The 24,993-nt window shown below is 30.3% G+C and overlaps 1 protein-coding gene across 17 annotated transcripts in view; it reads right to left on the bottom strand.

Annotated features, from left to right (window-relative positions):
• The window catches only part of LOC127277516 (ephrin type-B receptor 1), a 195,439-nt gene that overhangs the window by 31,103 nt on the left and 139,343 nt on the right, over positions 1–24,993 (bottom strand). For all 17 annotated transcript variants that reach the window (XM_051298693.1, XM_051298704.1, XM_051298705.1 and 14 more), the window contains one exon: positions 376–661. In XM_051298693.1, coding sequence (XP_051154650.1) covers positions 376–661 — 286 coding nt within the window. The remainder of the gene's footprint in view (positions 1–375; positions 662–24,993) is intronic.

Genomic DNA, 24,993 nt, shown 5'->3' with positions numbered 1-24,993 from the left:
GTATAGGATTTCAAAAATTCCTAACGGCGGATCCAATATGGCGGAATTAAAAAAATTTTTTCTTCTAATTCGCTTGAAACTTGTCACTCGGGCGTTTTCGGAGTAGCTGATTACGAATTTAGTGTCAGTTTTTCAAAATAAAAATAGCGGTTTTTATAAAAAAAAAAAAAATTCTTTAAAAATATTTTGTAATAAAAATCGAAAAAAGTGCAAAATATTCTTTTTTCAGACGCTGTCACAAAAAAATATTTAAAAATTAATAAAACCATTAAAAATAAATAAATATAAATAATTATAATTAAAAGAAAATTTATAATAAAAATTTAATAATTTTTTAAAAATTAAAAAAAATATTAAAAAAATAGAAGTACTCACCAATTAGTTTATAACTATCAGGTTCCCATGGCGGTGGCTCCTTAGTTGCCGCATCAAATTCATAATAAAGAAGACTAAATGTTTCCTTACAACTAAGCGCATTACCAGGGAATAATGAACAGTCTCTTGTTGTGAATTTTATTTCGATGTACATTCTATTGGCTGGTCCCCTTTCGATAAATGGCGTCCATAGCCAATTGTTGACATTATTGTAAGCAACATCGCAGACCACATAACTCCTCCAGTTGATTCCCTTGTCGAAGTTGGTGAACGACTCCTCAACCCACTGTGATAAAAAAAAAGTTTCTTTTTTATTCCTCTCTTTTTATATATATATATATATATACATATATAAAATAACTTTTCAAACTGCCAGGGTAAAGTCACATTGGGAGAGTTTATCTTCCCGGCTTTCTACACTTTACTCTCTCTCTCTCTCTTTACCACGATCTCGCCCCAAGGACCGACTACAAAGAATAAAACAGATTCTGTAACCGAGGAAACTTCTCTGATCGAACTTTCCAGACGAAATTTCGTATAGTAGAAAAAAAAATAAGAATGAAAGAAGAGGTTAAATTAAAAATGGTCTTCAAAGGAAATCTAAATGACAAAGGGATCGCGAATTCTAAACTTTTTTTTAATATTAATTACGAAATTAATAAAATTAAATTTAAAAAAATTCAAAAATATACATTGACATTTTTATTTACATTTTTGACAAAATAATTTGCTTTGTGTTAGCGTGTGGATATAAATTCCAAACATTGTTTCGAGCATCAGGTCTTAATGTCGAGGTTGAGCCAATTCAATTTTTTTTTATTGTTCGTATAACCCAAGGAACAACGAGAACCCATTAAAAGAAAATTCACTGTGAACTCCGCACACCGTGGTATCTCAGAAAATTGCTAACTGCCGTTAAACGCCAGGAGTAATTGAATTTTACCTCGCGAGAACGTGCATATAATGTTTTTTTTCTATTCATAGCGTACAAACATTTTTTTTAAATATTTATTTTTATATTAGACGAAAAAAAATTTATAAAAATTAAAAAAAAAAATAATTACCCACCAGGAATCGAAACCTTGGTACTAATTTTCGAAGAAAGTGGTGTCTTAACACACACGGCTATTTTCTAAAAAAAATTCCTAATTTAATTATTTTTTAAATTTCATTCAATTTTTGAGGTAAATTAAAACATTTTTACATTATTTTTACGCAGATGCTATTATTTATTATTTTTTTTGCCAATATTTTGCTAAAAAGTAAAATAAATAATTAAATAAAAATAAAAAAAATTATCACCCACCAGGAATCGAAACCTTGGTACTAATTTCGAAAAAAGTAGTGCCTTAACACACTCGGCTATTTTCTTTAAAAAAATTCCAAATTTAACTATTTTTTAAATTTCATTCAATTTTTGGGGTAAATTAAAACAGTTTTACATTATTTATACGCAAATACTTTTATTTATTAATTTTTTTGATAATATTTTGCTAAAAAAATAAAATAAGTAATTAAATAAAAATAAAAAAAAATAAATAAAAAATATTATATCCCACCAGGAATCGAACCCTTGGTACTAATTTCGAAAAAAAGTGGTGCCTTAACACAGTCGGCTACTTTCTAAAAAATTTCCAAAATTATCTATTTTGGATATTTCATTCAATTTTGGAGTAAATTATAACTTTTTTTGTATTACTTATATGCAGATACAATTTATTAATTTTTTTTGTCAATATTTTGCTCTTAAAATGTAAAAAAAATGAAAATAAAAAAATATATCGCTAGGAATGTGAATTAAAAGCGATGCATTAAAATAAATATTAACGCCTTGTGTGTGTGTGTGGTTATAAGTTTAATTTTTTTTCTCTCTTCTTTACGCAATTCTTAAAGGAGTAATAAAAAAAAATAAAAATTTTACCATCCCGATGAAATTTCACTGTAATAAAGTTGAGCTCGTATTTCACGGGCGAAAGACGACGACGAGGACGACAACGACGCTTGGCGTCGAGGCGTCCAAATAAACCGCGTTTTATCGTCATCCCTAATAACCACCCTAGGAATTTACTGCTGCGATCGTTTTAAACGAATTACGCGCTCACCACAAAAGAAAAGAATAAGAAAGAGTAGAGAGGAAAAAAAAATATATTTATCAATTTTTTCCCCCCCTACTTTTTGCCGATGGGAAAATAAGAACGAAATTAATTTAAATATCACGAAACAAATGTCAAAAAAAAAATTAATTTCTATACCAATTATAATTTATAATTGTGAAAAAATTTAATTTACAGTTATAAATAAAAAATTTAGAATTCTCAAATAAAAATTTACAATTATAAGTAAAAATTTATAATTTTAAATAAAAATTTACAATTATACCTAAGTAAAAATTTATAATTCTAAATAAAAATTTAAAATTATAAGTAAAAATTTATAATTTTAAACAAAAATTTACAATTATAAGTAAAAATTTATAATTCTAAATAAAAATTTACAATTATAAATAAATGTAAAAAAATATTTAATAAAAAAAAAATTCTCCTGTGGGAAGAATCGAACCCTGGTTGCAAAATTACAAACCCGGGTGATTACCAACTAGGCCATTTAAACAAATATTGGTAAAAATTAATTTTACGAAATAAAACACCAAATTTAGGGCTGCAAATGTACTTAATTTACTTTTACAAACTAAAATAACGTTAATTAAAACTTTCAACGTGACAATATAAAGACATTTTCGTCTGGGGTTGAAATTCAGTGGATTATGGTGAAATACTACTTATATACATATATATATATATATATATTTGATATACATTAGTATAATTGAACCACGCCTTCATTAGGTAAGTTCCTAATAGACTTAGACTCAAGTTTTCCGTACAATTCGTACTTTCTACCCCCCCCCCCGGGTTTTGAAACCAACCCTAAAAGTAACCCCAAGTCACTACATATATATATGTATACATATAGAGAAAGCAAGTGGTAATAATAGATATGAACTGCCGTTAGAAATAAAGCCAATAAGCTCCGGCGCCAATTTTACTTCGAATGAAAATGCTTTTCACCCCCCCCCCCCCCAGTTTACCCCACTCCCTTCGAATTCGACCCCTCGAAACACATATAGAGTAATATTACCACCATAATCGCAATTCCGATGGTGTTTTCCAATGTTGAGGGTGGCACACAACGCCGAGGGTCAAAATGTTACGAGGGGAAAAATAACAAAAAAAAAGAGAAAAGAATGCAGAAGATAAATTTGCTAAAATGGTTTTTTTTGTTAAAAAAAACATATTTTGTGATTCTAAATTCCCTTTGTTGGTTTTAAATAACGATGCAATTTGAAAAATTAAAAAAAAAAGAAAAAATTTTAATTAGCCGGGAATCGAACCCTTGACACTTGTAATTGCAAATTATTACTATAATAATTTTACTTTACCGACTGTCGGTAATGTAGAGACCCCTTTAACGGTAATTAATTTGTCGATATAAATGAATTCCACATTATCTCCACTCAATAATACAGAGATCTTCTTTACCGACTATCGGTATTTATCACAAGTAGAAAAATAGAATTGTGTTTAAATACACAAAATACGTAAGGTATTAAAAATAAAAAAAATAAAAGAAAAAAAATTATTCTTATATTATTATTAAAAATTGTTTAATAAATTAATTGTCGATAAAGATGAACTCTACATTATCGACTGTCGGTAATGTAGATTACTATTATTAAATAATTAAATTTATTCAAGAACTAAAAATTTTTAATTCTTATTAATAAAAAATTATTAAATAATTTAATTTTTATTATTAAAAATTAAGTAAAAAATAAAAGAAATTAAACTTAAAAAAAAATTAAATTGACAAAGAAACAAATTCCTTAATGGGAAAAACATTAAAAAAATAATGACGGTAAAAAATTATATTATCGTGAAATAATTGCTTGTTTTTGTGATTGCAACTGTTTTCTTTCTTTCTTTCTTTCTTTTTTTTGTTAAGTATATGTGTATATATGGCAATATTTGAAAATAAAACAAAAAAAAAAATATTGATTATCTTTTTTTTTTTTTTTTGCAATTTTTTTTTCTCATATATTTATTGAATATTTGCGATATGATTCAGAGAGTGTAATTTGAAGCGCATTACAATGTTTATTGGTCTATAAAAATATCTTCTAATTGGTACGTAAATGTTTCGCTAGTTTTACAATCGCGAGCGTTCTTTTTTAGTGTTTTACTGCGAGCGCGTTTCTTCAAGTTTTCGAGATACATATCACATAATTTATTTAATGTCTAGTTGTTTCCTACATTTTTACTGCTTCACTATCTTGTTTATTTGTTTGTTAACAAAAATTAACAAAATAATTATTTTTCAATTTTATTTTAATAATATAATTATTATATTATTAATAAAATAATTTTTTTAAAATTTTCATTGTTATAGTAGAATATTATATTAATAAAATAATAATAATAATAATAATAATAATAATAATAATAATATTTGAGTTATAACTTCAACAATGAATATAATAATAATAATAATAATAATAATAATAATAATAATAATAATAATAATAATAATAATAATAATAATAATAATAATAATAATAACAATAACAATAATAATAATAATAAAAATAATAATAATAATAATATTATTATTATTCTATTAAAAAATTCATTACTATGACACAAAAAATTAATTTTTTCAAAACTTTTTTTATTGAAAATTTTTGAAAAACATCACAGAAAATTAAAAGGCATTAAAATAAGCTGCAACGCTTATTATTTTAATCCAATTCTGCTTATTTTAATCCATTTTAGTATTAAAATAAGCAAAATTGGATTAAAATAATAAGCGTTGCAGCTTATTTTAATGCCTTTTAATTTTCTGTGATTGTTTTAATGAAAAAGAAATATATAAAATTAATTTAAAATTTACATTTTTTTTGGTATTTAAAATTGTAAATACAAAATTTTTGATACTATTTTTGAAGAAGAGAAAAAAGTTTATTTTATTTTATTTATTTTCTTTTTTTTTTAGGAGAAAATAAATAAAATTTTATATTATCGATAAAACATAAAAAAAAAAATTGTGAAAAATTTCTCGATGGAAAAAAAGATAAAAATCGAGAATTTTATTTATGGAATGTGAATTACTTTGAAATTTTTTTTTTTTTTCATTTTATTTTGCGTGGGAAGCCAATGAATCTGGTACGATCGTATTTTCGACAAAGTATCGGGTGTTGTGAACATGACGATACGTTTTTATTGTCAACGAAAGGATCGTGTAAAAAAAAATTGAAGAAAATAGTTAAGGAAAGGAAAGAAGGGAGAGAGAGAGAGTCACTTGGGAAGACCTCATGAGATTGGATCACGAAAACTCGTTACATCGACGCGATCTTTTACTTCTTTCTCTCTCTCTCTCTCTTTCTCCTTATATTTCTCTTTTAAGTAATTTCACAAGTTTTTTTTTTTTTTTTTTTATCACTCAACATCTGATTATAATCACAAATTATTTTTTTTATCCCTCTGGACAACTTGGGATTTTTTTTTGTTGCAATTTTTAATTTAATTAAATTTTTTTTACTACTTTTTTTAGAACATTTTGTAATTAAATAAAAATTTTAACAACTATTTTACAATTTTTAATTTAATTAAATCATTTTTTTTTTTGTAAAGAATTTAATATTTTTAGATTGTATAATTAAACGACAAAAAACTATTTTTTCTTATCTAATACTTTTTCACCCCCCCAAAAAAAGTAGTCGATATGGCTCAATTGGTAAAAAGCACTGACAAATTTTTGTAGCAACCGTTCAGAGTTCGAATCCTGTCACTTGAGCTTTTTTTCCCCAACCTCAAATACATTGTAAAATTTATTTCAAACGTTTTTTTTTTTCATTTTAATCAAAAATTTTCTCCCCTAAATCAAGGCGAAAATTGATTAACAGGTAGAAATCACGAATAAAAATAAAAAAAAAAAAAATGCTGTCAAACGAGAATGGGGAAAACAGAACCTATCGGAGAATTATGGTTAGGAGGTGTATCAGTGGGGGTGGAGGGGTTAAACGGCTATATAAAGTTTTTTGATTGGCGCGTGCCAACCCTACATATGTACTCACACGTGTATATATATATATAAAAGTAAGGGGGGGGTAAGGGTGAACTCAATATATATTAAGATCCGAAAAACTCTCTCTCTCTCTCTCTCTGGCTCTCTCTTTCTCTCTGGTAACCTCCAAAATTCCTTCTACGAATCCATGAAACTCGACTGTTTCCCTTAAATTCCCCCCTTCCCCCACCTCACCCTCCCCCCTTTCCATCCCAAATAAACCAATCCCAAAGCAGCTCACGCCTGATACTTTTCTAGCGCGCCGCCGATCAACCATTTCCACTTCAACTATTTTAGATCTTCGTGTTGCAATTTGCTGAGACGGAAAATCCCTTTCTCGGTGTATGTGAGAGAGGGATTTTCTTTCTCTCTCTACGTGGCTTTTCTTACGTTGAATCGAATGGGGTAAATAAAGTAAAAAAAAAAAAATTTAGTTGCATCAATGTCAAAGAAAAAAAAGAAAATAAATTTAAATGGGATTAGAAGGGAAAAAAATTAGAATAATTAATTAAAATAATAGGGAAAGAGAGATGAAAAAGAAAAATTGGAATTTTTTCAAAAGAGTTAGAAATTGGCTCAGTAGGTAAGAAGGCACAATGCAGTGAAGCAAGTGGTATTAGAACTATTAATAGTAGTACTATTAGTATCAGAACTATTAATAGTAGTACTATTAGAATTACTACTATTAAATACTACTACTATTAATAGTACTAATATTACTATTACTACTACGAATTGTACTCTGTAACTAAAATTAATAGTTGTACTAATACTAGTAGTAACAATAATAGTAGTACTATTAATAGTAGCATTACTAATATTAGTACTGTTAGTAATAATAATAATAGTATTTTACTAGAAGTTACTAAATAGTAGAAATATTTAATATTAGCAATACTATTAGTAGTAGTAGTACTTTTAGTAATAGTAGTAGTAGTACTATCTAATAGTTATGAAAGTACTATTAATAGTAGTATTTTATTCTTTTTGATAAAAAAACAAAAATAAAATATTCTAAACAAAAAAAATCTTCAAAAAGAATAATGTAGAAACCTCTCGGAATTTTAAAATATTTACATTGCTAATCAGAAACAATTTGTTCCGGGCATTCAAGTTTCATCAACAGTGTCACAAAAAATATTTTTCTTTTTTTTTCTTCTTTTTTTCTGTACTATTCACTTTTGTCAGTTATATTGACCTTAAGGTAAAAGTTGTGAGGGGAAAAAGGCAAAAATTTATGATTCTATTTTAACATCAACTATGTTATTCCTAAAATAAGAATGTCAACAAAACAATTGTTATAATTGTTTAGGCCACAAGTCTAATTTTAAAATGAAAAAAAAAAAAATTTTTTTTTTGTCTATCTGTCTGTTTGTCTGTCTCTCTATTTTTCCCTTTTCTGCGTGGTTCATATATTTTGAAATGTCATATTTCAAAGTTTTTCTCTCCTCGACGCAGAGTCGTCGTTGTCGTTGTCGTCGTTTATCCCCCGTTCACATTTGTCATTTTGCCACGGACCGTAAATTATCCCCTGCGCAATGTGGTTCCCGTTCATTCCGGGAGGCCTATATTATATACCTTAACACGCCCTGAAATTTCACACTGTGACCATAAGAATAAAAAAAAAGAAATAAGAGGACTTCGAGAAGAATAAGAGTGAAAAATAAAGAAAAACGAAGAGAAGCATTTTCTTTTTTTGTGTGTGTGTGTGGAAAATTGGCCTTCCTATGGAAACAGAAAAAAAATTTACCCTACTAAACCATTACTAACAATTTTTGAAGATGACTTATATAATATAAAAGAAAGATAGAGATTTGGTGGTCACGGGGTTACCCTTATAATAAATACAGGAATCAACCTTTTCATTTTTAAAAGGTTTCACTTTTCGACAATATTGTATTAGGAAAAATAGTTGTAATTGCTGATTTATAACATGTTCAGGAAAAAAAAATGTTGAACCCTCCTTTCTGCTTTCCTATCATTCTTCTTTTCGTCATTTTAAAATCAGATTTTTGATGAAAATGAAGGAACTTTATTTTTCTTAAGGAGGGAATAAAAAAAGTAGTAAAAAAAAATTCAGGAACTTAGCATTCTACTATTCGTCGATTGAGGACAGAAACACGCCAATTCAGGCGAATGTTGAGAAACATGACAATCTAAAAAATATTAGGGAAACCTGCCATTCCAGTGAAGATTTCAAAAACATGCCATTTCAGATGTCAAATTTTTGTTGATTGTTTTAGGTTGGTAATACTTTCTTGAAAATGTTATATTATAGTTAACAAAATTTTATTCTTGAAATCAATATTAAAAATTAAGAAAAGTATAATTATTAATAATAAAATTATTAAAGGTTCTACCGACTTAACCATCAACATTCAACAAAATATTAATTATTTTGACTCATCAATTTTTCGTTTACAGTGTTACCAACCTAAAACAATCAACAAAAATTTGACATCTGAGATGGCATGTTTTTGAAATCTTCACTGGAATGGCAGGTTTCCCTAATATTTTTTAGATTTTCATGTTTCTCAACATTCACCTGAATTGGCGTGTTTCTGCCCTCAATCGACGTATTATTTTAAAAATTAATATTTTTTATAAAACTACTACTATTACGCAACTACTACTTTTACACAACTACTATTATTACTAAAACCAGTATTTTATAAAACTACTATTTTTTCAAAAGGTTATTATTTTAAAACTACTATTTTCTATAGAACTACTATTTTTACAAATCTTTTTTATGGAACTACTATTAATGATTTGTTTAAAAAACTATTTTCAGGTATTAGAATAAAATAATTTTTGTTTCAATTTTTTTTCTCTACTTTTTTTCTTCATAAAAAAAATGAGAGAGAAAGAGATAAGGACTATCGTCTTGTTAATTTACATTAAAGTTTCTTTTTACACCTCCCCCAAGGGACAAAAAGCGAATTTTCTCTCTCTCTCTCTCTCTCTCTCTCTCCTTTTAAATCTTAATTATGAATTTTACGACTTTAACGAACTTTTCCAAGGGTGGGCTCTCTTTCTTGGATTCATGTATATATGTATAGCGAATTTTCACAACCCCTTTTAACATTTTGCCTTTTGATACAACTCTCAAGCGCATATAATCATAAAGGAACAGTATAGATAGTGAAAAACTTTAGGTACAGAAGGGGTTTTGAGGGGGAGGGGGTGAAAAATTATTATTGCCATCGTCCCTTCAACAGCGCGAGATATTCACTGTAAGATAAGTTTTTTTTTTTGCTATATGGAATGACAGTGACGACGATATCGACAAGATTGGAAAATCTAGAGTATTATGTATATATATATATATATATATATGTATATAGGAGGCGAGAGTTCTTTTGTGACATATGCTCGAGCTCCATTATCGCAGATGATACTCTTATCCCTTGCTGAATAATGATAAATCAGAGGGACTAAAAATGTTTCAAGATTAGGGTATACTGATGAAAAAAAGAGGACAAGTTTATAATGCGATCCATGTTTGATTAGATTAAAAATCGATTTTAATATACGTTGGATGAAAATTTTTTTTTAAATCTTTTCTTTCTTTTACAAAACAACTATTATTTTAAAACTTTTTTATGAAACTACTATTAATAAAACTACTATTAGAACGGAAGTACTAGTATTAACAAAACTATGTTTTTATGGAACTACTATTTTTACAAAAATACTATTATTAAAACTACTATTTTTTCTGGAACATACTATTAGACAACATACTATTTTTATGGAACTACAATTATATTGAAACTACTATTGTTTTATGGAACTACTGATATTTATAAAACTACTATTATTTCTGAACTAAAATTTTTTTATGGAACTACTTTTTTTCATGGAATTTTTTTTTAATGAAACAAGTAAAAAACTAAAATTAACCTAAAAATTCAAATATTCATTTCCTAATACTAAAAAAAATCTAATTCTTTAGCTCTATAAATTTGCAAAAATAGAAAAAATTTTAAATTTTCATTTTTTTTGTAAATTAATATGACTTTTTTTAAAAATAAAATTCATTAGAGAGTGAAAAAAAAATATTCTCGCCAGTTGGTTAATGATGAAACTATATACATATATATGTCCAATATAAGGAGATGAATGTTCAGAAAGAGTATACTATATATATATATAAGATAGAAAGAGGATGGGAGGAGGGGGGCAGGGGGATCATCGATATTTTGGGGAGGCAGGTTGCAGTGGCAAGTGCGGCACTTGCTATGGGGCATTAGGCCTCGGTGGTTCCCTATCACGTCGAGTAATTGACTATATAATGGATTCCACAGCGACTGCCATACGTCAAAGTGACAGGTCCAGGGGCGTGTTTTAGTGGGGTCCAATAAGCGGGGCACTACTCTCACACCCCTAAATCGTTGTCCCCCCCTCCCTCCCCCCAATCCGAACTTGGGTTATATTAAAGTGAACCCCTTTGCACCTCGGGACCCTTTGGCTAATTCGTACCCTCCCCCCTCTTTCTTCTTATTCAGGGTTGGAACCCTAACCTCTATTTACATAAGTTCTCATCACTCGATTTTGCTCTCTCTCTCTCTCTCTCAAAATTTCATGCCAAAAAAATTATCAAATGCATGTCATCATCGTGATGTGCCCCTTTGCATTCAAGAGAGGGTTCATTTTCGGTCAGAGGAACAAAAAAAAAAAATTTTACCCTCAACGGGATTCGAACCCTTGATGTTAGGCCTGTAATAGTTGGTCATTTTTCCTCGCGGCTAATTAGAATTTTTTCAACTACTTCGAAATTGAACAGAATTTGCGTTTGCAAATTATAATGTACTGGCGCAGTACTGTGCCAGTAGTTAATTTTTGATAGGGAATTGTTATAAAATGAAATATTGTTAAATCTTTTGCTATTCTATATAGTGAAACATTTCGCTGTTTCAGGTATAAATATTTTGTCTATTCCAGTGAAAACTTTCGCTATTTCAGGAAAAAATATTTTGTCTATTCGAATGAAATCTTTCGCTGTTTTAGATAAATATTATACAAATTTAATATTTTTATTAAAAAAAAAAAAATGGTTCTTTATCGAAAAAAGGGTAAAGAAAATGTATCGAAGAAATAAAATAGATGATTAATTAAATTATTTAAAATTAAAAAATCCGATTTACGATCACGTGTTAGTGGTATAAGGGAATTTTCTCAAGGGAATGTGTGCGAGCAAACGCAGCTGTTTACAGGCATTTGGTAACAATTCCGTAGGTTCACACCGTTAGGCCGTCAATTGTATTTATCAACGATCATAGAATGAGTGAGATAAAATGAAATAAAGAGATAAAAAAAAGAGAGAAAGAGAAGCAAAGCACTTGAGACCCTGCGTGTCAATAAAACAGATTCTAGTCCAGGGACAGCATCCGCATGACGGACACGTAGGTTAGCGGATCTATATACAGAGAGAGAGAGAGAGAGAGCGAGATCGTATTCTTCAAACGAAGAAGAAGAGAGAGAGAGAAGAGAGCGCGGACATGTACAACAGCAGCAGCCAATGGCCAAACGAAGGTCGTTCACATAGAATACCAGTCTTTCCATTAGTGCTCCCCAGAGATAAACGGGGGGCAAGGGGCGGGAGGGGTTTGGGTAAGGGAGGCAGACAGGCAACCAAGAGTCGATGCAAGATCGATCCGATCACTCCACGTAATCACAATCTCAATCCATTAAGCAAAAAAAAAAAAATTCCCCTCTTTTTCCAACAATAAGGAATTTTTCTTTTTCTATTTAATTACCACTGGTATTTTTTCACATTACACTTTTTATTATTGTTATTATTATTACTATTATTATGATTATTATTATTATTAAACGGAAAAAAATATTTATCTGTAACAGCGATGTTTCTTTAAAATTGCAAAAACTTTCGCTGATTCAGTGAAACATATCGCTGTTCCAATAAAATTTATTAATTATTTATTATTAATTATCCAGTAATTGTTATTATTATTATTATTGTTATTACTAATTAATTAAATACATATGTATTTTCTTAATTAAATAATAAAAGTAATAGTACGTTTCTCGAAAAGAAAAAAAAAATACCAGTATTTTGAACACAGTTTTCTAAATTATTATCATTCCGGTATATACTTTACCACGAAGCTAAAATTACTTTTTCCCCTAGTAATGCTAAATTAGTAATTTCTCATCGATTTTTAGCGGATTTTTTTTTTTTTTTTTGACTTTTTTCTCAATAAAAATCATGAAAAATGTTTTTTAAATAAAAAAAAAAAATGCAAAAATTCACAAAAGTAAAAAAAAATTATATTAATTAGCAAAAAATTGGAAATTTTTTTTTTCTAAAATATTTCGATTTGACTTTTTGTGTATTGTAATTTTACAAGGGGGGTGGGGGATTATTGTCTCTTCATTTTTCTCGATTTTCGTCGTTCGGAATAATTGACCCCACCCCACCCTTCCTCCCACCCTTTACCCCCCTTTACGCACACACTGTTGCACCTCTTCTATCTTCCAAAGGGCCAGAATATTAATGTCTCGCATATTTTATAGAACCACTAGGGGCACGCGGTGCACGTTGCTCTAACACGCCCCACCCAACTTTATTCACTGTTAAGCTTTACCCCTCCCACCCTTGTACCTCCCGCGTCCCTTCATCGTACCGCCACAATCCCTTTCTCTCTTGACTTTTGCATTGCACCGCTATCAAGGATTCCCCCACTTTTCAGTTTATATCCAAGGGAACAAAGAGTGAAAATATGTATATATATATATATATATATATATATGAGTTTTGCATGTGTTTGTGTGCAAAAGATCCTTATCCGATGGGACAATGACAAAACGAGCAAAGCCAGAGAAATACCTAGAGGAGTTAATTCAGTTGTCGCGCACGAGGGAGAGTTGGTCTTATATATATATATGTTATATACCCCCCTTTGGTCCCTTTTCACTAACTTCCCTTCGTACCCCCTCCCCCTCCCTTCAACCCCGCAGGGTATGAGAAGAAGGTGGGGTAACATTTGTTAAAGTCTTATCGGAGTTGTATATAGTGATATTTTTTTTTTCTTCTTAATGTTCTTTGTTGCTGTGTGTTCTTTATCGAAGAATAGGGGGTAGGGGAGTTTGTTACGATTTAGCGATAATTTTTTTTTTTTTTTTCTGTAATTTAATCTTTTTTGATAATTTTAACGAGACGCATATTCTATTCCGTGATAATTGACCTCGCGTGATGCCAACTTGATTGTAAGAAACTGGTCTTGTTGGGCGATGCGGTAGAAATTAATTATGCGGAACTGAGAGGAGAAAAGGAATAATATCGGCACTGCGGTGTTATTTTTTTTTTTTTTACAATTTTTATTTTGTTTAGTAAATTTTTACTAGGATTATTTTTCTAGTAAGGAAAATATCGGAAAAAAGGATTTTTTTTTCTATAAACTAAAAAGTTTTTTCTTGATAAAAATGGTGAAAATTTGAGTTATGGATGATCGGAGGTGAAATAGTGTTAATTTACCCCTGACAGAGGGTGGAGAAAGTTGGTGCACATAGATAAATTTAAAAATGATCTACTGCGCAGCTAAACGGTTCTGCCGCTGCGCAGTAGTTTTTTAAAAACTTTTACTGCTGCGCAGTGAGTTTCCAATGCTTCTACAATAATTTTGGCTGACTTTCTATGGGAAACTGGAAATATTCACAGAAGCTAAAAAGAAAAAAAAGAAGAAGAATCAAAAACCGAAGAAATAATAAATGAATAAAAAGCAAAATAAGTTGAAAGAAAAGAAAAATGAAAAAAAATACAAGGAAATTGAGATAGAGAAAACGGAAAGGATAAGAAAAACCCCAAACTAGTTGAAGAAAAAAATTCCCTTTTTCCCAACGAGGAAAAAAAAACCCTCTTAATTTTCAAAAGGAATCCTCCTCTGAATCTCGAGTGGCACACACACACTGAAGAGATCCGCCGGCAACTCGATTCGCGTCCAAGAAATTGAATCTAGCGCCAAAAAGGAAGAAAAAAAAAATCCGAAGGTTGAAGTGCTTATCCTTCTCTCTATACTCAGAATTCACCATTAGTATCCAACGAAATGTATTTCATAAATTCAATAACCAAAAAAAAGGAAACTTCGCAAAAGGTCGAATTTTTGCCTTTTGAGGATCTTTCTATAGTTTACCAATCGAAATCGAATTTTTTTTATTTAAAAAATAAATTTTTTTTACTAAAAAAAATTTTTTTTTACGAAAAACGAAATTTTTTTTAAAAAAATGCGGTTTACAATTTCAAATTTAATTTCCCATTAAATTAAATCCAATGATAGCAGTTAAATTTGTTCTGACAGCTGGATTTTCAAGTTCATATATATTATTTACTCGAGTAATTTAAACGTGTGTATCATTTGAAAAAGATAAATTTCCAATGGAGCAATTTGACCAAGAGAAGGAGAGAGAGAGAGAGAGAGATTTGCCAAATGTGTGCGATCCTAGGAGAATATAAATACTATTTGGGGTTAATTTAACACCGCAATTCTCTGGTCCTGTAATTTCCCTTGTTATTGACTCTTTGGAAGGGGGGAGGGGTTTATATATATATGTACAGATGGGAAAATACGAGGGTGAAATCGTGAATCGGACCTCTCTCTCTCTCTTCCCCCTCGTCTTTCATCTAACAACAAAGCAAAGGATGAATCATCAAATGCTGTATATATATATACATGCCATCACACAGAATCAGTAGTCCTGGACCTTTGAAGATTCTCTCTCTCATTCCCTACCTCCCCAAAAACACCAAGGTGCCTGGACAAATTGCTGGATTCCTCCCTGTCTTGCCTTCTCCTCTTTCTCTCTAAATTACAGGCTTTAGAGGGATTTCAGAGACAAAAAGTCTCTGTCCCATGATTTAAAGACATTTTGATTTTACAAATTCTCTTTTTCGCTTCATTTACTTTTAATCCCGTTCTTAATTTGCTATTTTAATGGATTTAAAAACTGTTTTTTCATCATTTTTCACGAATAAACCGAGTTTTTTCCTTCACTGACAAAGAAAAGTGATTATTTACTTGTTAAAATACCGAAAATTAAAAAGTTGAAGTGTAAAAAAGTTGGAATTTCCTTTAAGGAATAAGTGAAAATTCACTGCGCAGCTCTGGATGGTGATAGAAGCTACTGCGCACCACATGCGCAATAGATCGCGCAGAAGTTAAAAATCGTTCTAAGGCTGCGCGGTAAGTTTCACCTGACAGAAAAGCACAATATTAACAAAAAAATACAACCAAAACGGTGGTATTTTAGTTAAATTTTAACGAATAAAAAATGAATATTTCGAAAATTTGTCAAATAGAAAAAGGAGGAACCTTTCCAATCCTTAGGAAAGGTTCTTCTGTGTATGTAGTGGCATTGATGCGGTCACGTTCCAATCACCATGGTAACGCACCACGATTCGGGATGAAAGCAAACCCTACCTCCCTTCCTCTGTGTCTATACCATCCAACTCACTCTCTCTTTCTCGTTAGTTTAACCCACGCGCGCCGAATCGTAATGGGAAATGTACAGATGCATTAGGAGAGGCTTTGCCATCCTAGATCCCGTCAGAATGTTCAAAGGTAGAGCTATTCCCTTTCGCCCTCACGTAACTGCTACGAGTTTGCAACCCCCCTCCCCCTTCTCCACCCACTTATCCTTTTGCCTTCTTCCTCATACTCTTGGCATTGCCACCCCTCGGTACACGATCACCCTTCACTATCATATCAAAACCCATCTCAAGCGACTTCGATTTTGTACGAGAGAGAGAGAGAGAGAATGCATTGCTACTCAACACTCACCGCTAATACGTGTACACGTCCATTTTCATTTTCTGTATTTGGTGATGCAAATTGGTTGATAGCTCTCAAGTACAGCGGGAAATGGTATTCGAATAGACGTGGAAGAAAAATATATTTTTATTCCAATGGGAAAAGAATTTTTGGGGAATTCAGTAAAAAAAAATACTGGTATTATAATAATTGTATTGTAATATTGATACTATGATACGATACTGATATAATTGGTACTAGATTCCTTTGAAATAACTAGGAGAATGTAAAGAAAGGAGAGAAATTAATGCTAAGACGAAAATGGAGATTTTTTTTCTTCGGTGACATCGAAAAACGATTACCGGCTGGTTATAGTATCGAAAATTAGAAAAGTGAAGTGTAAAAAAGTTGGATTTACCCCCAAGGAACACGTGGGAATTCACTGCGAAGCTCTGGATGATGATAGAAGTTACTGCGCAGCACATGCGCAATAGATCGCGCAGAAATCGAAAAACGTTCAAAGGCTGCGCAGTAGGTTTCATCTGGCAGAAAAGCACAGTAGTAACAAGAAAATACAATCGAAAACCACAACGATGGTATTTTATTTAAATTACCGACAAAAATGGATTTTCTATTATTTTCTGTTATTCACATTAGACAAGCGTAGAGAATAAAAAAATTAAATACCAGAAAAAAAAATTTAGTAATAAATAAAACGATAATGAATCTCTAAATGTAAAAGGGGAAAAAAAATAAACTAATGAATTGAATGAAGAAGGTACGAGAGAGAATTATATATAGTGGTTTACAAATGGTATTTTGCATTATGGTGTGTATGCAGCACATCGTATGGGTTTTTGAGTCACCCTAACAGCTAACTCGGAACGAGGGGATTAGCCACCATGCAGAGCTTAATCCCTTCGGCTCGTTATGTATATACGCGTATAGTATTTCATGGGCATTCTTTCCCGGTGCAGTTTTTTTTTCAAACTCTCGTGTCCCTTCTTTAGTTTCTCAATGCCTAAAAATAATAATAAAAAAAAAATGAAACCAACCACTTTTGAATTAGAAGGGCAATTCTCTTTTTTTCATCTCCCTTAATTACTCATTCGATTCTAAAACGCAAAAAAATTATTTCTTCGTGAAAAAAAAAATAAAATTCTTTCTAAAGATTAGAAAAAAATGAATCATCATTTCAAGTGAAAATAAAAATAAAGTCAATAAAAATGAAAAGTTTATTGAATCGTTTCAGTGAAAATATCTCGTTAATTATTTCCAAGATTTTTGACAAGTTACGCAAGATGCCATTTATTTAGTTATATCAAAGCGATCAAAGAGGACCAGAAAGAGAGAGAGAGATTGAATTTTTCTGTTAACTGTCAAAATAAACTAAAAAAGAATAAACCGGTTTTATAGCAATCTCTAAAATTGATGTGAAAGAGAAAGAGAGAGAGATGATGTCTCAGAGCAATTTTCTAGGAATTAAAAATCATAAAACCGGCATATATGCGGCAGCAGGAGCATCGCAAACAGAATACGAAATCTGCGGTTCTCATCTTTCCCACAAAATACACTACAGCAAAGAAAAAAGAGAGAATATGAATTTGGTCCGTATGTACGAGGTCGACATAAATCCTTTTCCTTATGACTCGGCTTGTCCTCCAAAAACGATCATGGCAGAGAGAAAGAGAAACATCTAAGGATTCTCGAGGAATTAATAGGATCGCGCGCACGGAATACGGATCATGAGAGAGAGAGAGAGGGGGGGGGGGAGAATGATACCTGTTGTCCGGATGTGTTTGGAGAAAAAAAAGAATCCGTCGGTCTTCTCTTATCTTTTCTCTATGTCATCGAAAAAATTGCACGCCTCTTTATTAAGTCACGTCATATTCCAAATTTACATTTCCAAATGACGTTCCACCACAATTTACAACTTTTATGATTGTCAAAAGAGGAAAAAAAATTCGTAACTGACCTCGAAAAGTGTTAATTGGGTTTGCAAAGTTACAAAAATTAAGAAAGTGAAGTGTAAAAAAGTTGGATTTATCTCCAAGGAATACGGGAGAATTTACTGCGCAGCTTTAGGTGGAGAAATAAACAAATGCGCAGGACATGCGCAATAGATCGCGCAGAAATCGAAAATCGTTCTAAAGATGCGCAGTAAGTTTCACCTGGCAGAAAAGTAGAAGGATGACAAGAAAATACAATCGAAAACCAAAACGATTGTATTTTAGGTAAATTTGTACCCAAAAATGGATAAAAAGGAAAAAAATGAAATTTTCTATTGTTATTAAAAAAGAATTTTTCTATAATTTTCTCCTATGATTTATTGATCTATTTTCCCCTAGGAAAAATTAATTCACAGTTCCATCATTTTTAATATCTTATAATTCCTCACACACACACACACACACACGTTATTGGAATTATTTCTGGTTCTTTTTGGCACACCCTTAATCCAAAAAAAAAAACGCCTGTGCCTTCTGTTTCCATTCTGTGCACGTGTGTCAATCTTTCTCTTGTCAACTACTGTCGCCTATTTTCCTCGGGATTAATAAAAGACCCTATATATATATATATATATATATATATATATATACATATATGCAACCGCTGTTGCACGCGCATTTATTTGTATATTTCCAATCGCCCCCTATTTTTAACACCCCTTAACGAGGGGGGCGCAAAAATCGTACCGAGGGATTTTTTTTCATAAAAAAAAAAAATTTTCAATTTTTTTTAGAAAATAAGTTTTTCTCTCTTGTGGTGTGATAAATTATGAGAATTATTATTATTATTTTTTTTTTTGAAAGAATTTTCAAATTGTCGCACATCTTAGGAGGAAAATTTTCTGATAGAATAATGGACAATTTACAATTCTGAATTCACGAATAATTTAACCCCTTTCAGTGGATTTGAGAGAGAGAGAGAGAGAGAGAGGGTCGTTGGTCGAGCCCCAATTTCACATAAAGTCCCTTTTTCCCAGAGTGCTTTGCTTGTCGCTCGCACGTGTCGCCAAACTCGCAACGACAGGAGAATTTCGAACAACGGCTTGTTTCTACAAATTCAACCTTCAAGCGAATTTGAATAGCGTAAAAACGAGGGAAAAGTAGAATAATAATAATAAAAATAAATGTTTATATATAAAAATAAATAAAAATTCAATAATAAAAATTTCGCAAATTAACCTCAAAATATGAAAATTAAAAAAAAATGAAAAAAAAATGTTGCCACCAAATTATATTTCCAATAAATAAAATAATAATAATAATAATTATAGTAATAACAATAATAGTAATAATAGTGACAATAACAATAGTAATAATAACAGTAGTAAAAATAATAATAATAGTAATAATAACAATACTAATAATAACAATAGTAATAATAACAATAGTAACAATAATAATAGTAATAATAATAATAATAGTAATAATAAATGAAATGTTACGTCAACCACTTTGATTTAATGAAGAGAGATCTGTGATAGATTTAATTTAAACTAAAATAGTCATTGAATGAGAAAAATTGACGCTTAGGTATTAAAGTGGAGTTCAATTAAATGAAATAAAATTTAATATTTGTTTTTTTTCGTTCTTCTTTAAAGGAATCATTTCTGTTTGAAAAATTATCGGAAGATTTGATTTATAAAGTAATGCGCGCGGCTGTGAATTTAAACCCTATCAGTTTTAATAAAAGATCGTTTGTCAGATATATGCATTCTTTATTTTCTTTTATTATTATTATTATCATCAGTGTGTGGTGTCAACGAACCGCGCGCGGAAAAGACCAATCATTGCCAATGAGAGACTAAGAGAGTGTTGAAAATTTATTATTCTATTACCGCCGAAATGTTGGTAAAAAAAATCAGAAAAAAAAATTTTTAACATCAAAAAATGATAATTAGCTTGTAAAAGTATCGAAAATTAAAAAAATTGAAGTGTAAAAAAGTTGGATTTTCCTGCAAGGTATAAGTGGAAATTTACTGCGCAGCTTTAGGTGGTAATAGAAGCTACTGCGCAGCAAATGCGCAATAGACCGCAAAAGTTTCAAAATAGTTATAAAGCTGCGCAGTAAGTTCCATCTGCTTCTAAATTAAAATTTCTAGTTTTAATAAAGGATCATTTGTTTCCAGAGCGTAAAACAGTATTTTTTTTGTCTTTTATCACCAGTAGGGATACTTTTTGACTACCTTTTACATAGCATTACATTTTTAACAAATACTTTTTATCTTTCAATTGATTTCTGGTGCTCAGCTTTCGCCGACAGTGTCTCTCTCTTTTTTTTTCTCGTCAAAGTAGACTTAATTTCGTCTCTCGGTACTCGATGCACGTTCAACAATGAGAGACACGCGTGTCAACCCCTCTCGCGCGACGGAAACATCAGCTTGTTTTCTCTTCCTTCCTTTTTCTCGACACCCTATTTTTCTTTTTTTTTCCCTCGTGCTCGGGAGCGCCCCCACCCTCAATAGACGAATTGCGCTCACCCCTCCCTCATCCTTCTTGCCTTGAACCTTTCAAGAACGACAAGATTCCCGCAATGAGAGACGACACCCCTATACACGTTCTTCGCTTACGTACGCGTCTACTGATTTGTAGTCCGTCGTTGTTGTCGTTGTCGTCGTTGTCTTCGTCATTTCACGTGGATTTTTTTTTATCGTCACACCCATGAGATCGTGTCGTTAAAAGACAAGCCCTCCCTCCCACCCTTTGCTTACCATTGCTGCTGATTTCGCAGAAAATCTACGCGTGAAAAAAAAGTAATTTGTCGAAGAGAAAGACAGAGAGAGAGAAATTTCTCCCTTGGGTAAATAACCAATTTCTTCGTATAAAAAAATAAAATGAAAAAGGGCGAGAAAAATTAAAAAAAGAGTTCTTATATTAAATTTTCAATTGTTTCGAAAATCGAAAAATTTGTTTAGAAGGGGGGGAGGATTTTTAATTTTCAGGCCCGTTTACTTTGTGAAACAATTAGATCGTAAACATTATAAAATAGTTCCAAAGCTGCGCAATAAGTTTTATCTACTTTTAAATACCTACCAAGTTAAAAATGGTTCTACAGATGAAAATTAATCTAAATAAAGGTCTGCAATACAATAAATGAAAAAAATTTTGTTTTTAGTCCCACAGTCTGAAGGGAAAAAAATTCTAAATTGCAAAAATTCAATTTCTTAAACAATAGAAAACTTTTTTTTTATTTTTTCCCATTGAATCCTAAACTCATTAAACAGTATACATACAAAAGATGACAAAGATCGGTAAAAGTGCTGATAAAGTCATTGGCAATTATTTATTTATTTTTTTTTTATCTCTTTGTTTCTCGATAGAGTAATAATCACAATAATAATAATAATAATAATAATAATAATAATAATAATAATAATAATCAAACGCATTCCAATGTAAAGACCCCGTCACATCTGTTGCCTCTCAATTTCTCAATCAGCATTATATATATATATATATATATATGAAGATTATCGTTGAATTTGCCGATCGACGCATTTTTTTAAGATAACGTGCGAATATGCTATATCTCGCGTGCACTTCTTCTTCTTCCCGCAAGGTGACTCAGTCATTTCTTATGAAAATGCGATTTGTCTTAACTTTCATTATTATTTTCTTACAAAACTTTATTTTCTCTCTCTTCTTCTCTCTCTCTCTCTTTCTCTCTTTTTTTATAGATCAAACAGTGTCTGCGCAACAAACGAATCGATTACAAATTTTGCGTCCCGTCGTTTTGGTTATGCATACGTACAGGAATTTCATTGAAATTTTTGAGGTTATGTTTTTTGCATTGCCTTTTGTCCTCTATACTCTCTAAAACTGAATCAGTCAAATTTGACTGAGAATCAGTGGCTCTATTCTCGCGATTTTAATCAGTGGATTTTCACTGAAGATCAATTAAAAATGATTGAAATATCAGTTATTTTTCACTGATTATCCAGTTAAAAAATAACTGAAATTTTCAATATGTCTGACAGAAAATTTCAGTATTTTTATAATTGGACAATCAGTGAAAAATGACTGATATTTCAATCATTTTTAACTGATCTTCAGTGAAAATTCACTGATTAAAATCGCGAGAATAGAGCCATTTATTCTCAGTCAAATTTCACTGATCTTCAGTGGAATTTCACTGATTCAGATTTAGAGAGTATTAATTTTCCTAAATGATAAATTGCAAAAATTTTTTTTTTCTAAATTTTTTTTTCAATTTTGAAGGTTATGTTTGATTCTTGACACGTAATTTTCCAACTAATTTAAAAGAGAGTTTGTCGAACATAAAAGTAAAAAAAAAACACTCTTGACTTTTGACTTAAAACCAAATGTGGTTTTTTTTTTTATAAAGAGTCCCTGCGATTTTTCTCAAAGTTGACACAAGAGATTGACTTTTTTAGTTCGATAATAAAGAGAGAAAGAGAGAGGGGGGGAATGAAGGTGGATGAAAAAAAGGGGAGAGGGAAAAAGTAGAAAATGTGTGGAATAAAAATGGGGGATTTTGATTTGTTGATTCTATTTCGAGAGAGGATTGAAATTTTTGTTGAATGAGCTTACAGTGCATTTTTCGATGAGCTGAATATATACATGTATATATATATATATATATATAAAAGTACGTATTTATATATATATATTTTGTATATGGTGAGAGCGCGGTATTTGAAATAGTGTGCACACACTTGTTTTTAACAATTCTCAATTTAATCCCATTAGCCGGGGAAAATATTGGACTTGGACAATAATCCCGTTTCTCTCCCTCTCACTCTCTTGCTATTTCATTCTCCCCCCCCCCTATCCAACTTCCTCTTTCAGTTGTAGGAGAATCCCAATTTAATCCTGCTTAATCTCCGTGTATTATTTCGATTATGAAAAAAATGGGTTTTTTTTTTTTTTTTAAATTGAAATCATTTTTTTTTGTTTAACAAAAATATGGGTGATTCTCCGCGTAGCGCACGATTTGGTGTCTGAAACTTTAAAAATATTTTTTTATCGAAATGATAAATATCAATACATATTTTTGAAGATAAAGTGTCAAGAAATAAATATCCATGGTGGGCCGGAAAAATTATTTATAATTTTTTTAAACAAATTAAAAAAAAATTCTTTGCTTGTTGAATTCTATAAAATAGCTGAAATTTGATTTAAAATGTTTATGGGAATTTTTAGGATAATTCACAAAAATATATATAGCGCGAACGTCAATTAAAAAATTATATTTCGGTAATTTACGGAAATTTTCGGGGTAATTTATGTAAATTTATGCGGTAATTTATAGAAATTTTGTCTAATATTCATAAAAATATGTAGAGCATAAATCACAATTAAAAATTATTATTTTGGTAATTTACAAAAACATATATAGCGCAAACGACAATTAAAAATTTTATTTCAGTAATTTATGGAAATTTATAAGGTAATTTATTGAAATTTATACGGTAATTTATAGAAATTTATTTGGTAAGTTATAGTAAACTTACCGGAGCAATGATAGTTTAAAATAAATATTTTGAATTTCGTTTGTTTCATTGTGTATTAAACTTGGACTAGTGACGGTCGAAATTTTGTGGCGGGTGGAGACGATTTTGTGATGCCCTGTACAAATTTGAATCTTAAATCAATTAGAAAATTGATTATTTTCTTCATGGATCAACTTAAGGAATATAACTTTTGCTGTTACTGAAGTAGAACTATATTAACATTTGACTTTTATTTAAATAATTCAATGTTTAATAATAAAACGCAGAATAACACACAAAAGTGCAGTCAAGTATAAATAGCAAAAAAAAGAAAATAATTTTTTTCTTGATCAAACGTTTTTTTTATTCAATTCAATTCAATTCCACTAAAATATACAATACTAAAATTTGAACAGTAATTGTATTTATTAGTGCACATTGCTAAAAATATTAACTTTTTTGCTTAAACATCCTGTGGGGACAGGTGAAATTTTGACGTTTTCAGCCTTAAAAACCACTTTTCACGAAAAATTATAATGTTAAATACAAAAATAACTATTGGTTTTTGTTTGTAATCACAGAAATTACCTTTTTACATTGGAATCGAAATATTATGTGAATATTATTTGTGATTTTTCTTTCACAACATGAAAAAAAGCAAGTTGTGCGCTACGCGGAGAATCACCCATAAATATCATCAACAAATTATAAAATGACGAAAAAAAATATATGTATTATTGTAATTATGAAAAAGTAAATATGGAGTAAAAAAATAAATTACATTAATGCCTACTTTGAAACTAGATTGAGCCAACTCTGAGCCTATTTTGAAACTATTTTGGTCCTGTTTTAGAGGTATTTTTAATCTATGTTAATCCTACTATGAGCCAACGATGATAGTAAGTGTTGGGCCTAGTTTGAGCCTAGTTTGAAACTATATTGAAAGTACAGTGGGACTACATTTATACCTTTTTTGGCTCTACTTTAAGACTAATTTAAAACTATTTTAGTCCTACTTTCGACCTACATTGATACTATATTGGCATTGCATTGGTCTTAGTTCGAAACTATATTACGCCTACTTTTTAGCTACTTTAGTTCTACTTTGAGCCAAATTTGAAACTATTTTGTTCCTAATTTCGACCTACTTTGAATATATATTGTCTCTACTTTGGTCTATTTTAAGCCTAGTTTGAACCTAGTTTGAAACCATATTGGACGTATTTTTACCAATTTTGTCCCTACTTTGAAACTATTTTAGACCTACTT

The sequence above is a fragment of the Leptopilina boulardi genome, unplaced genomic scaffold (assembly GCF_019393585.1).
Source record: "Leptopilina boulardi isolate dan_hultmark-lab unplaced genomic scaffold, ZJU_Lbou_2.1 LbouV2_169, whole genome shotgun sequence".
NCBI classification, from domain to species: Eukaryota; Metazoa; Arthropoda; class Insecta; order Hymenoptera; family Figitidae; genus Leptopilina; species Leptopilina boulardi.
Note: the sequence above shows the minus strand (reverse complement) of the source record. Positions and strands in the feature narration are given on the sequence as shown.